Source organism: Mesoplodon densirostris, chromosome 4 (assembly GCF_025265405.1).
Source record: "Mesoplodon densirostris isolate mMesDen1 chromosome 4, mMesDen1 primary haplotype, whole genome shotgun sequence".
Classification (NCBI taxonomy): Eukaryota; Metazoa; Chordata; class Mammalia; order Artiodactyla; family Ziphiidae; genus Mesoplodon; species Mesoplodon densirostris.
The window spans coordinates 27368396-27383450 of record NC_082664.1 but is presented as its reverse complement, the minus strand read 5'-3'; the positions used below and the strand labels follow the sequence as shown (position 1 = coordinate 27383450).

The 15055-nt window shown below is 48.0% G+C and overlaps 1 protein-coding gene across 1 annotated transcript in view; it reads left to right on the top strand.

Moving 5' to 3' along the window:
- Positions 1–15055, top strand: part of LRRC74A (leucine rich repeat containing 74A) — a 43126-nt gene that overhangs the window by 11736 nt on the left and 16335 nt on the right. The window contains exons 6-11 of the mRNA XM_060096036.1: positions 1608–1657; positions 2008–2089; positions 6740–6825; positions 7192–7386; positions 10582–10677; positions 13154–13300. Coding sequence (XP_059952019.1) covers positions 1608–1657; positions 2008–2089; positions 6740–6825; positions 7192–7386; positions 10582–10677; positions 13154–13300 — 656 coding nt within the window. The remainder of the gene's footprint in view (positions 1–1607; positions 1658–2007; positions 2090–6739; positions 6826–7191; positions 7387–10581; positions 10678–13153; positions 13301–15055) is intronic.

Here is a 15055-nt window from a genome sequence, read left to right as displayed (position 1 = left end):
TTGGGGTTATATTTAATATTCTAGGTAAATTCAGGAAAGAATTGACATATTTAAAATATTGAATACCTTCATTTAAGAACATGGTTTCTTTAGGTCTTTTTTATGTTCTTCAATAAATTTTATAGTTTTACATCATTATAAGTCATGCATATTTCATATTAGCCTTATGTCTAGGTCTTTTATTATTTTATTCTTATGAGAATAGAATGTTTTTCTATCGCATTTTCTAATTAGCAATACTTACTATTGGTATGTTTGAGAGCTATTAATTTTTGTACACTGAGCCTATTACCAGTCACTTGATTGGATTATCTTACTAGGTCTAACATTTTGTTAATTTTCTTGGATTATTTAGGTAGGTGATCATGTCTGCAAACAATGGAAGTTTTTGTCTCTTCTTTCCAATATTTGTAGCTCATAGAGAGGTTTCTGGTTGTATTGGCTAAGACCTCTACTATAACATTAATACAGAAAGCTCTTTGCAAAACTACAAATTTCCCAGCCTTATCCCAGGCTGCTGAATCAGAATCTTTAGGGAGAGGGATCTAAGAATCTGTATTTTATCAAGCTTCCCAAATGATTTCTTACAGCCAATGCACTGTTGGTAACCAATGGTATAAACACAATTTGAATAATAGATTGCCTAATTTTATACATTGACCAGATTATTATCTCATGTTATTGCACTGGTACCAGAAACAGCCAAAGAAGTACTTGTGTTTCAGTGGGTTCATTCATTTGTTCATTCATTCAGTAAGGATTTACTGAGCACCTGTTATGTGCCAAGCACTTTTTAGGTGCTAGAGACATAGAGCTTATTAAGGTTTCAAAGGAGAAATTTGGGGGTAAGGGTTTGTGTCATTTATTCTCCGGAAATCACCAATGTTTTAGATTGCTTAGCAATCTAGGGCTAGGGTAAGATAAGGGAGGCACTCACCTCAGCCACAAAACTTAAGGGGCAACAAAAAAACTCAGTAACCAAGTAAGTAATATCATAATGAAACATTTTTGAAAGTGAAAATTAATGCAAAAACAAATCCATGATGAAAAAAAAATCAACACTTTAAATAAAAAACAGGATCCCACAGGGACAGATTGGGGTGAAGCGAGTGAGGCCTGGCCATGCAAGTACAGGGTCAGACCCTGCTTTTATTTAAAATTTGGTTCATCATAGATGTTTCTGCATTGATTTGGATTTTAAAATATTAAGATATTACCCATTGTGATTACTGAGATTTTCAAGTGCCTCATTCATCCCTCTAGTCCCAACCCTGCTGCTCAGACTTGGATTAGCATTTTTATAATGTTACACATTTTAGCCACTAGGTTAGGGGTTGATGCTGTCAATGGATGCACAGGGTATGGTGTACCAACCCCTGGAACTCCCTGGACAGTCATGGCAGAGAGAGAAGGGAAGGACTGTTAAAGAGATGGTGACTGGTTGTCTTTTTTCCCCTGTGTTCGCCTATGCCCAAACATTTGCTTTAAGTACTTGCCACCTTTTCTACGTCTGATTGTTCCAAAGGCAAGAGACTAGCAGGGCTAGGATATGGAGAGTAAGGGAGCCTTAGTCTGGAGAACATTGCTAATGCCCCCCTTCACTACAGGAAATAACTTCAAGGAAGAATCTGCAGAGCTGTTTTGCCAAGCCCTGTCGGTAAGAAGCAAGGGGTGGGTGCAGCCAGCCATGTGAGAGATGCCCCGGGAGATGGGTGGCTCTGAGCACAGGGAGGTGAGGCTACTTGCCTGATTTAGGGAGCTGGCGAGTATTTAGACTCCGCCAATCCTATCAAAAACCTCAGCAAGTGGTAGGACTGTTTGGATGGTGCTAAATTCTAGCAGCAGTCATCAACAGTTCAGCAGGAAATGAACAAGAAATTGTCCTCAGTCTAAGAACACTAGTCTACTTAATTTTTGGCATATGGGGGCCCACACTGTTCTAAGAGAGGCATTTGCAGTCACAAAGAAGACAAAAATTACCCCTCTCTGCACTGTTTCTTTCTCTAGACCAATTACAGAATTAAGTCGCTGGATCTCAGTCACAACCAATTCTCTGATAAGGCAGGAGAGTACCTGGGGAAGATGCTAGGTGAGTCTTCCACGGAGGGAGGAACCAGCAAAGGAGGGGGACATGGGGTGTGATGGCTTGTCAGAGCTGCATCTCTGGTTTCTTATTGTTATTGAACGTTCTGATTATAAAAAGTGATGCACACCACACCCGAAGTACACTTTGAATGGAGCAGACACTTGAATGTGGGAAGTAAACTTTAAAATGATTAGAAGAACGTAAAGAGAAGTAACTTGCTGACTTCAGGGAGACTACGGATTATTAAACAGAAATGGGCAGAAACTGTAACAAAACAGTGGCAGAAACGGTAACAGAAACGATTCATATATTTGAAAACAGTAAGTTTAAAGCTTGCTTGTGATAAAAGACATTGTGGGGGCTTCCCTGGTGGCGCAGTGGTTGAGAGTCCGCCTACCGATGTAGGGGACACGGGTTCGTGCCCCGGTCTGGGAAGATCCCACATGCCACGGAGCGGCTGGGCCCGTGAGCCATGGCCGCTGAGCCTGCGCATCTGGAGCCTGTGCTCCGCAACGGGAGAGGCCACAACAGTGAGAGAGGCCCGCGTACGGCCAAAAAAAAAACAACCATGGTGCCTCCAGGAGGGGTTTAATTTCAAATCCCGGTGCTTCTGCCGCATGCCATGAGCCATGGCCGCTGAGCCTGCACATCCGGAGCCTGTGCTCCGCAACGGGAGAGGCCACAACAGTAAGAGGCCCGCGTACCGCAAAAAAAAAAAAAAGAAAAAGAAAAAAAAGACATTGTGGGGCAATGATAGAAAACAAGCAATAGTTAAGGAGTAGAAATGTGCAGCATTTGTATAATATAGAAGAGTACTCTTCAGAATATTGATAAAAGTTCCTATAGCTCCATTAGGCAGTGATAAATACTCCCAATAAAACAATGGTCAAAGCATATGGACAGTGACCAAAGAAAGCCAAGTGCCCACACTCTTTAGTAGTTAGAAACATGCAAAATAAAACAACAAAAAGATCTCCCTTTTCATCTAGCAGAGCTGTAAAAATTTCCCGTCAGAGAATATCAAGGGCGAATACAAGCAAGAAATAGAAACACTCACAAGTCTACTAGGTAAAGGCACTTTGGAGAACAATTTGACAGTGTTTACTAACGTCAAAAATGTATATATTTTCTATGACGCAGTTCCCCTCTATACGTGTCTCAGAGACGCTCTCACACATACACAGCGAGAGATGTCTGCAGAGGTTTCACTGCAAAAGTGTTATAAGGGAAAGAAAACCTAAATGGCTCATTCCTGGGGGAATGAGTAGAAAAGGAAAGGACTCCTAGCAGTGGGGACGGGACGCTCATCTAGATGGAGGGGTGAGGGAAGCCCCACAAGGATGGTGGCTCTTTGTTGAAACCTGAATATCAAAGAAGAAAGAGCCGTGCTAGAGTCTGGACACACAGGGCTCCAGGCAGAAAGAATGGAGCGTGTCCCCCGTTTGAGGAACTGGAGGGTCAGTGTGGCTGGAGCAGAGGGGACAGGGGAGGAGGATGGAAGGAGAAGAGGTTGTTGCCTGCAGCCCCTGACGTCGGGCCGCGGGAGCCATGGGACGCGAGGAGCCTGGGATCCACGCGGCGCACGACCAGGAGTCGTGGAGGATGTGAGCGTGGGGTGACACGGTGCGGCGTGCAGGGGCAGATGTGCCGTGTGAAGCCCGCAGCTGACGAGGACAGCAATGGAAGAGGGAGGCCGGTCAGGAAGCTGGTGTGGGGGTGCAGGCAAAACAGGACCACAGCGCGAGCTCAGGGAGGAGGTAGTGCCTGAGCAGTGGATGGATTCAGAATATACTTTGCAAGTAAAGCCGAAAGGACTTGCTGATGTGAAGGAGGAGGGAAGGGAGAGATAGCCTCACGACTCTTGTTTCAGTTACTGGTTAGAGGCAGGTGTCATTTACTTAGAGGGGAAAACTCAGGGAGTAACAGTATGGGGGCGGGGGTCAGGAGTTAGGAGTTGAGTTTTCCGTTTTGGCCGTGGAGGGCTTTTGATGCCCATTCGACGCCTACACAGAGATATCAGGCTGTGTGAGTTTAGAGCTTGGTGAACAGGTCAGGACTAGAAACGTATATTTGTGAGTCATAGGCACAGGGAAATATTTAAAACCATGTGTCAAGATGGGGTCCTCCAGACGAGGAGTGCAGATAGAGTTGAGTAGGTGGCCATCCCTCTGGCCCCTGGGCCGCTCTGCCATTTTTAGGGTTTGCAGAGGAGGGGGAGCTGGAGACGGAGTCGCGAGTCAAATAGGAAAAGTCAGGAGCCAAGGAGCCATATGAGGGCGTATTTTCAAGAAGGGGTAAGTGGTCAGCTGGGTCAAGTAATGCTTAGAGGTCAAATAAGATGAGAACAGAAAAGTGACCACAGGGCTTAGCAACATGGAGATAATTGGTGACCTTGACAGGTGCCATGTTCGTGAATTGGCTGAGTATGGAAACCCAGCTGGAGTGGGTTGAGTTGAAAATGGGATGCAAAGAAGTGGAAATGACCACATAAGCAACTCCAGACGTTCCACTGAGACAAGGTTTGAACAGAAGGATGGGTGGCATAGAGTCCAGGAAGGTTTTTTTTTTTTTTTATGCAGTACGCGGGCCTCTCACTGTTGTAGCCTCTCCCGTTGCGGAGCACAGGCTTCGGATGCGCAGGCTCAGCGGCCATGGCTCATGGGCCCAGCCGCTCCGTGGCATGTGGGATCTTCCCAGACCGGGGCACGAACCCGTGTCCCCTGCATCGGCAGGCGGACTCTCAACCACTGCACCACCAGGGAAGCCCTATATGCAGTTTTTAAAAGAATCTTTATTATTATTAAAGCTACCAAATATAAGATGATTACTATGTGACAGGCATCATACTAGGCTTTTTACATCAATCCTCACAAAAAAACCTGGTACAGGTTCACATCTCTATTTTATAGATAAGAAAACAGAAGGATGGGAAGGATAAGTAACCTGTTTAAGGTCACAAAGCTAGTAAGTGTTGAGAACAGAATTAAAATTTTAATTTTGTGGCCATTTAAGAGAGGCAGGCTTGCAAGGTTTAACTTAAAGGACTTCCCTGATGGTCCCGTGGTTAAGACTTTGCCTTCCAATGCAAGGGGGACACGTTCCATCCCTGGTCGGGGAGCTAGGATCCCATATGCCTCGTGGCCAAAAAAGCAAAACACAAAACAGAAGCAATATTGTAACAAATTCAATAAAGACTTTAAAAATGGTCCACATCAAAAACAAAATCTTTAAAAAAAAAGGGTTTAACTTCAGTGAGGGACTTGGCACAGAAGAGGAGAGAAAAATAAGACTAGGATGAGGGAGACTGGCAGGGAGAGAGAATGAAGGCAGGACAAAAGTTTGTTCTCGATATAATAGAAGGTATTGTGCACTTCCTGAAAGTCTGTCCTGGTGGTTGACACAAGAGAAAGACGCAATCAGTACAGAGTGCTCTGTCCATAGAAAATAAAACAGGGGCTTCCCTGGTGGCGCAGTGGTTAAGAATCCGCCTGCCAATGCAGGGGACACGGGTTCGAGCCCTGGTCCGGGAAGATCCCACATGCCGCGGAGTTACTGAGCCTGCGCTCTAGAGCCTGCAAGCCATAACTACTGAAGCCCGTGTGCCTAGAGCCCGTGCTCCGCAACAAGAGAAGCCACCGCAATGAGAAGCCCAGGCACAGCAATGAAGAGTAGCCCCCGCTCGCTGCAACTAGAGAAAAGCCCGCTTTCAACAACGAAAACCCAATGCAGCCAAAAATTCTTTTAAATATAATAAAATAAATAAAACAGAATAACACATTTTTCCTGGGCCTGAAGGCGATTCCTCCCACTCAGTAATCCTTCAAGAGCACTTTATTCTCTCCTTCCAATGGTGTCCTCGGCACATCCACCCTCCCCAGATAAAAATAACAATGATGAAGTGTTTAAATAGGATGCTTTCCCAGCCCTATGTAGCACATGAGCAAAAGCAACTTTAAGTTAAAAAAATGTGCAATTTCTGTGCAAACCCAACTTCTAGACAAGCCTGATGCCCCCACACTTCCACCTGGCTGTATCCCTAAAGCTCTCCTGGATGGAAATTCTGGGGCCTCCACTGCTCCCGTAGGTCTCCATGAAAAAGACATCACGCGATACCACGTGCCATGCCCATCATAGTGTCCCTATGTAAATACAAGGTTTGCCATGCTCTCTCCATCTGTTTTAATGGTTGTGTAACTTTCCACCAGATGGGTATTTATGTTATGCTTTACCCTTCCCCTGTGAGTCACAAACCTTACTTTTATAAGTGATGCCAGGGAAAACATCTACAAGCATGTTGCTCTTCTTAAATCCTGTACTGTCTCCTTAGGAAGGGTCTCAGGGGTGATATTGCTGTGAGATAGAGTAAACAGATTTTAACAGGAAAATGTCTGTGACCAGATAGTATTTACCAAATAGAGCATACCATTTGCTTGCCACCTGCAATGTATGAGTATTTTACTATGTTGTTGCCAGCCTTGGGAATCATCTTAGAATTTTGTGTTTAAGTGAATAACTGACGAATTATTACCTCCGTGTTTTGCTTTGCATGAGGATTGAGCGAGCCTTATTCCCAATGTGATGGACCTCTGCCAAGCCTGAGACTGGGTTCTCTGTGGTGTGGTGGACGCTGAGATGACTCCTTCCCTCCCACAGCCCTCAACGTGGGGCTCCAGTCGCTGGACCTGAGCTGGAACCACCTCTACATCCAGGGAGCGGTGGCCTTGTGCAGCGGTCTCCGGGTAAGCCCTCCAGGAGTGGTGTGTTAAGCCCCAGTGAGGACGGCCAAGCCCTGAGTCAGCCACCTTGAACCCTTCCCCATGGGTAAATCCACCCTGCTGAAACCTAGCTGGCCTCTTTGGGGGTACTTCACGGCAGCAGTTTAACTAGGGGGTAGGGAATGACCTCAGCCCAAAGGGAATGAGCCTCAAGAGTACTTGAGACTCTGAGCCCAGCTGGGAGGGATCTGGAAAGATCTGGCTGATCTCCCTCCTGGGGACCACTGAGCACCCTGTCTGGATGACAGCAGGGGACAAAAATTGGGGCCCGTTGGCTGGATGAGTTGCATGCAGTCTTCATGCTGGTGCTGTTCTCCCTTCTCCCTGCAGGCTAATGTGTCCCTGAAGAAACTGGATCTCTCCATGAACAGCTTTGGGAACGAGGGGGCTGCAGCCTTAGGGGAGGTCCTCAGAGTCAACAACTCCCTGGCCTACCTAGACCTCAGCAGCAACAACATCAGCAATGAAGGACTGTCCAAAATCAGCAAAGGATTGGAGTTGAACGAAAGCCTCAAAGTTCTGAAGGTAGTCTTCACCCGAGCTGGGAACGGGACATCTTGTGCCTGCATTTGTGTGTGTGTGTGTGTGTGTCCGTGCATTCATGTGTGTGTCCATGCTTCCATGTGTGTGCATCCATGTGCGTATACCTGTGCATCTGTGTGTCTCTGCACCCATGTATGTGTGCATGTGTATGTATGTGTCCGTGCATTCATGTGTGTGTCCATGCTTCCATGTGTGTGCATCTGTGTATGTGTCCGTGTGTCCATGTGTGTGCATGCATGTGTGTGTCTGCGTGTATTGGCGTGGGGGCAGCTGTACGATGGAGCTAGATGTTGCTGGAGAGAAAATCTACCCTGTGTTTCTTATGTGTGTACGTTCTTGGCTGTCTCTCTGCTGTAAACCCAGTGTCACCCTCTGCTCTCACCTGGCACAGGGTTGGGTCTTCCTTGCTCCCATCTGGGTCTCCTCCAGTTTCTTTGTTTTTCTTTGCTGATAGGCCTGCGAGATCTTAGTTCCCAGACCAGGGATTGAACCCCGGCCCTGTCAGTGAAAGTGCCGAGTCCTAACCACTGGACCACCAGGGAATTCCCTCCTCCAGGTTTTCTCCACACTGCGGCAAGAGTGTGCATTCTGAGCATAAATCTGACTTCCATCCCCACCCACACCTACTCTCCTCCCACTTAGGCCCCCCCGACCATGGCCTCCATTGCTCAAATCCCATTCTCTCACCCTGTGTGCTTCTCCAGCCTCAGTTTACCCCCCACTCTCCCCCGCACTCCAGCCATGGCCTCAGGGTCTTTTTTCATCTCCCTTCCCGCAGGGCCTGTAGTGCTCCCTCCACTGGCCTCAATTGCTGGTCTGCCTCAGAGCACAGCTGGAGCAGCAAATCCCCCAGGGACCCTGCAGGAACACTCAGATCCTGTTTGCCCCTTCACGCAGAACTCACCAGAGTTTTTCCTTATACTCTCATTTGAGTGACTATTAGACTGTCACCACTAGTTCGAAAGTTTCCTGAGGACAAAGACATGTTTGGCTTTGCCCATTACTATATCCCCCGTAGTACCTAACAGAGTCCTGGGCATAGAGTAGATACCCATTGAATATTTATTAAGTGAATGAATGAATACATATTTCATTTTAAATCAATTTGCTCATAGATGCTAATTTATAACATAGAAGCTCATGGGAAGTTGGGAACTGATGTAAGATGTGGACTTCTATTAATAGGTCCCCTTTCTGGGACTCCTACCACAAGCCAGGTTCTATATCAAGTGATTTGCCTCCTTCTTCATGGCCCAGCCCTACCAAGCAGGCTCCAGTAGCCCCATTTGTCAGATGAGAAGACTGAGGCTGTGTGACTTGTCAGGCCGTGCAGCTAGCAAGAGGCAGAGGGATGTCAGCTCTACCTGGCTTTCCACTGCAGCTCCAACTCCCACAAGTTGTGGAGGTGACTCGGGGGGACAAAAGACATGGGGGTGCTGGTGGAAGAAGAATGGGAGTTAGGAATCAGTGAAGATGAGCCACCATCTGAGAGGACAGCCACCTTAGAGCTACTGAGGCGACAACAGGGAGTCAGATTCCAACCTGTGGAGGGAGCGTGGTGACTGCAGACCAGACCAGGTGGCCGTCTAGTGACTGGGAGAGCTCAGAGGCTGGCCTGGCTGGAGGGGCACCAAGTGTGACTCAGAGAAGAGAGACTGACCCAGCCTGCAAAGGACTGAGCCTCGGTCGGTGGCCAATGAAGCCAAGGAAAGTGCAGAGAATCTGAATTTTAAGACTAAAATGCTGCCTCAGCAAAATGGCAACAGGGATTTTCTCTGGTTAGTGGGATATAGGCAATTTTAACATTTTTTTCTACTGCTTTTTAAATTTTTTCTACGGTGACCAAATATTTTATTTTAATTGTTTAAATTGTTTTAAAAGTGAAAGAAAAAAAGCTTAAAATATACCTTTTAGTTTGGTCGTATGTGGAGGCCACATCAGTTTTGCCACAGGAATTCTCTGTTGCTCTCCACAGCCAGCCCCAGCCCTCCTTTTCTTAATCTTGGAAGAATAAGGAATTCCCCCTGCACGTGAGTCAAACCAAAGATTCTAGATGCTAAGCCCTGTGAGGGCAGGGCTCCAGGCCGTCTTTTCTCACTGGAGTACTGAAAGCGCCTGGGAACCCCCTGACATAGAGTTTTGGTCAGCCTCATCAGGAAACCATCAGCTGAAAGCCTTCAATAATAATAAGTAACATTCATTGGCTGCTTACTATGTACCATGCACTCTTTTGAATGCTTTACCTGAAGTTATGTATTGACTCCTCTGTGCAGCCCTAGGCCATAGGTACACAGTAGTCAGGGAACTAACACAAGACCAGAAAACTAGTAAGCAGAGCCAATGGGCTCCGTGCACCCTGCTGTTAACCTCCATACCACGCTGCAGTGGCTCACAGTACTGTGGAGATAAAGCCCTGAGTACTTAGCTAAGCCCCCAAGGTCCTGTGCAATCTGACCCATCACAGCTCTGTGGCCTCACGCTCTCTGCTCCTGCTCATGAAACGTTTCCTTTTCCCCACACACATCTGCACCTTTGCACTTGCCTTCCCTTGTCTTCTTTGGTGCACCTTATTCCCTCCTCTGGTCCTGTCTGCCTTCTTCATCCCTAGCTAATCCCCATTAGCTCTGCAAGGCTTAGCTCAAGTGTCCCCTCCACCATACTGGATGCCCCTTTCCTCGTTTTCTACGGTACCAGTGGGTACCTCTGTCATTGCCATCATCGCACTTCAGATGTCATTTGCTTGTTTGCCTGTATCCCCCTCTAGAGTGTAAGCTACCTGAGAGCAGAGATCTTGTCATGTTTGCCTGTGCATCCCTCAGCACTTAACCCAGGGACTGGCACGTGGATGTTTGTTGGATGGATATTTGGATGGATGGATGGATGATGGATGGATGGATGGATGGATGGATGGATGGATGGATGGATGGATGAGCAGTGAGATGGACAGGTGAATGGATGGATGGATGGATGGATGATGGATGGATGGATGGATGGATGGATGAGCAGTGAGATGGACAAGTGAATGGGTGACAAATAGACAGGGAGATGGGTGCTTACAGAGAAGTCTGGGAGGAAGACAGAGATTGGGATTTGATGGGAGGAAATGGAAACCGTGCTCTGAGCCAGCCTCTCCTGTCCTCATCTCTGCCTCCTTCTGCCTCACCCTTCCTCCCACAGCTTTACCTGAACCCTCTAAGTATGGATGGGGCTGTGTTACTTATCCTGTCCATCAAGAGGAACCCCAAATCCAAGATGGAGGATATTGACATTTCCGTAAGTGATCAAATTGTTTGCTTGCACTTGGGAGCAAGCCAGTTACCATGGCCACTGTGCCAGCTCTAGCCCTCAGGGCCCTCAGAGAACTGCTCCATGAAAAGGCTACTCCTTTTAGAGAACAACTCTGCCCCCTCCAGAGGTCCTTTCCGTAGGAGTAGCCATTCAGTCAAAAACATCATGGTGTGACATTATTTACCAGATCCTGGGAACCCAGGACCTGCACCCCCAACAGTGGGCCTGAGGGCAGAGAGGAGGAACACCAGAAGCAAAGGCAGGGGGACCCCCAGAACAGACTTGTCTACCGTCAGCTTTGTCGATGGATGCCTTTGGGCCTTAGAATGCTTCCAGAATCACAGGATTTTTAGACTCTGAGTATTAAAACATGTGCAGACCTGTGTTTTCATTTCATGACTCAGCCTACCCAGAGTAGTATTTGAGTGTAAAAAAACCTTGATGGAGGAAGGAAGCCTGAGGAGGTGACTCCACTCTGCCAGCTACTCTCGCCGGAATCATCCTAGAGGTGGGAGCTGGTGCCAGCAATATCCTATACTTGTCTACCATTCTATACTCTTTTTTTCATTTTCATTTTTTCATTTACTCCTACCCTGGGAGGTAGGTAGAGTGTATCCATGACCTAGGGCCGCCATGGCAAAGTACACAAACCAAGTGGCTGAAATTTATTGTCTCACAGTTCTGGAGGCTAGGAGTCCAAGATCAAGGTGCTGGTAGGGTTGGTTCCTCCAGAGGGCTGTGAGGAAGAATCTATTCCTGCTTCTCTCCTAGCTTCTGGTAGTTTACTGGCAATCTTTGCTGTCCCTTGGCTTGTAAAAATATCACCCTAATCTCTGTCTTCAGCCTCAGTGGCTTCTCCCTGTAGGCGTGTCTGTCTCCATATCTCCCAGTATTCCCTTTTTTATAAGGACACCAGTCATATCAGATTAGGGCGCACCCTAATGACCTCATTTTAACTTGATCACCTGCCAAGACCCTATTTCCCAATAAGGTCACATTCACAGGTACTGGGGGTTAGGATTTCAACATTTTTGGAGGGGGCGGATACAATTCATCCCGCAACAAGTACATTTCCTCATTTTCCCATTTTACATGTAAGGAAACTGAAACAGAGAGGTTAGGTCACTTGCCCAGGACCACACAGCAAGTGAGAAACACAGCAAGGAGTCAACGCAGGGCTTCTGCCTCCTATTCTAGAGTCCTGTAAAGGTACAGTGTTAAAGTCCTTTTACATTTGTTTAATGCCACACTAATGTGATGTTTTGTTAAGATTTTAATAACTTACAATTCTATCAGTGATGATGTTTTGAATTTGAAACCCAAGCGTTTTGGAACTGAATAATAAGTAAAATTTGCCACCGATTATAACACATTACAAAAACATACCTGCTTTTCTTTTCACGCTGTTCCCTCGCCCCTTCCTCCCCGCCCCAGGCTCCTTCCTGCGCTCATGGGTCTTCCTCTTCAGAGGTTCTCTCCACCTTCATCCTACAGCTCTGACCGGCACCCCGTGAAACTGCCTCTGAATCTCAACCACAGGTCCCCAGTTTGTTAGCATTTGCCCCCACCCCCGCAGTGCAGGTTGGAAGGTATGAACCCCAGCGCTGCCTGTCTGCGGAAACGTTAGAAACGGTGCTGTTTACGCCCCAAGACGGCATATAAACCCATGAGCTGGGATCTCACTGCCACTCCACCAGCCTTCCAGAACAAATAGGTTTCAATTGGACTTTTCCTTCCCTTTTGTCAATGATGACGCCATAACTCTAAGTGGTGTTGGAATCCCTTCATTGTAGATGCTTCTAGAACTTTCTCTAGAATGTCTCTAAAGGGGAGGGAGTAAGTCTTCAGCCCTTGAGCATGGATCTAATTCTTTGAAATGGCAAAAGATACTGAGAACCACATCTGAGGAATGAAGCAGGTCAATCACACTGAGGGAGGCCAGGTTTGATCGAACACCGTTTCACAGACCACATGTTCTCCTGCGGCCTCCAACCCGGCTCAGAGGCCACTTCCACAGCGGGGCGTTCCCAGTGCGTTTTGAGCCATGACGGGATGGTTGGAATGAGGGGTGCTCTCTGCCACGGCACCTGCTCTGAAGGCCAACACTGGTGTAGAAATGGGCTTTTCAGGGCCTTTGTTTGGGGACCAGTCTCGTAACCCCACGGCTGTGTCTCATCTGTCACACACAGACACTAATGCTCACCTTCTGAGAGCAGAGTGAGTTGACAGTATGTGACAGGCCACCAGCACCCAACGAGGACATCTGATCAGAATCGCGTGGGAAACTTACAAGTCAAACCACAAGCTCTAAAAAAGGTGAACCGTCCCAGTCTAGGAGCAGTACCGCAGAACCAACTAGAAAAGACAACACACCGACTTTGCTTGGGAGAGTCCGCTGGTCTGGGAGATGGCACGATGGCAGTGCCCTCCCCCTGACGGGTCCCCTCTCTCCCTGCTTCAGAATGTGCTGGTGTCAGAGCAGTTTGTGAAAATATTGGATGGAGTGTGTGCTGTCCACCCCCAGCTGGACGTGATGTACAAAGCAGTGCAAGGCGACTCTAACAAGAAGAACCTCTTCACGTGGACGAGCCCTGTGAAACTGATCCAGGTGAGCCCTGCTTTCCTCTAAGAGCCCCCAGGGACCCCTGGAAAGAGCTGACCTTTGGCTCAGCTTCCTAGAGTTTCTCCTCCCCCAGAACGTCTGCACAGTCCTGGCTGACAAGGAACATCTCAGCTGTGGAATATTCCTCTTGGCTCCCAGAGGAAGGACTGAGAACTGGCTGAAGTGGGAGGGCCTTGCAATAGGATGGTTTCTACCAGCCAGGCTCCTCCATTGCAACCAAAGACAAGTGACTGACGTGCTCTGTACTTCAGTCTCTTCACCTGTAAAATGGGCCTGATTATAGCACCCACCCCAGCAGGGCTGCTGTGAAGATTCAATTCTATACTACACCTGACCGAGAACAATGCTTGGCAGGCAATAAGCCCACAATTCATGCAGGCTCTTCCCAATAGCTGGTAAGGATGCCAAGACGTCCTGACCCTGTGGTCAGGATGGCTATTTGGTGGCTTCAGCTAACAAGGAACCCTCAAGTGTTTTATACCTAATGGTCACCTTGCCCCTGGCTCAAGTCTTAGATTGTGTCTCACAGTCACAGGAGGCAGTGGAAATAAAAACTCAGAGAATGTTAGAGCTGGAAGGGATGTTATAGCTCCTCTGGTCGGACAGCCTCACAGAGCAGTGACTGCCCAGGCCTGGTGTTTCTACCACCAGCTCTCACCTGCTGCTGGGTGCAGGGCCATTACCACCTGAGGCGGCAGGAGCTGGGAAGGTGCCCTGTAAACACGGTTCTTCATGGTGTTTGCCACTGGGGCTGCTTCCTGCCCCTGGTTGGTCTGCTCTGTGCCTTAGTTTCCAGAACCAAAGAGGAGAGCTCTTGCATGAAAACTATCATTGTATGAAAAGTTCTAGAAGGCAAAGCGGTATCAAGTATCTTTATATCTTTTCAAGTAAGATGATGTCAGGTGGAATTGAGGGGAAACCTGTTTTGCAAGAAGAGGGGGAATAGACTTATCCGATGCAAAGTGGGAGCTTGCTCCTTGTTTTAAAACAGTGTAGGGCTTCCCTGGTGGCGCAGTGGTTGAGAGTCCGCCTGCCGATGCAGGGGACACGGGTTCGTGCCCTGGTCTGGGAAGATCCCACATGCCGCGGAGCGGCTGGGCCCGTGAGCCATGGCCGCTGAGCCTGCACGTCCGGAGCCTGTGCTCCCCAACGGGAGAGGCCACAGTGGTGAGAGACCCGCGTACCGCAAAAAAAAACAAAACAGTGTAGAAAAGGGATCCCAGAGGAGAGCCTCAACACAAACAGTGTAAACCACAGTCCTTCCCCTCGGGGCCCGACAATTCGGTTGGGAAGATGGGACAGATACAGTCGTTTCTAATAGAAAGTGTCATATGATAAATAATAAACAAGTGACAAAGGTAGCAAATACAATCCAAACTAGAGTTCACTGCAGGCAAACAGAAAAGGATGCTTCCTGGCAGAGGTGGGGCTGGGCAAGGGCCTTGATAAGCGGAAAAGATGCAGGTGAGCAACAGAGAGAGGGAGGGAAGAGGATGCCAACCAGCAAAGGAGCGGAGCGGGAGTCGCTCGCAGTGTGTCTGGGGCGTGGGAACCGGACCGCGTGGCTCTGGTCTCACAGGGAAGCCTGGGAGTCAAGGCTGCAAAGAGAGGCTAGAGCTGGATGCAGCAGTCCTCAGAGTTTAGGCTCAGAGGGAGGTTTGAGTCCACAGGGAGCAGGGAGCCAGTGCGAGTTGTTGAGCAGAGGCTGTGATGTAAATCCAGCAGGACTGAGGGGTAATT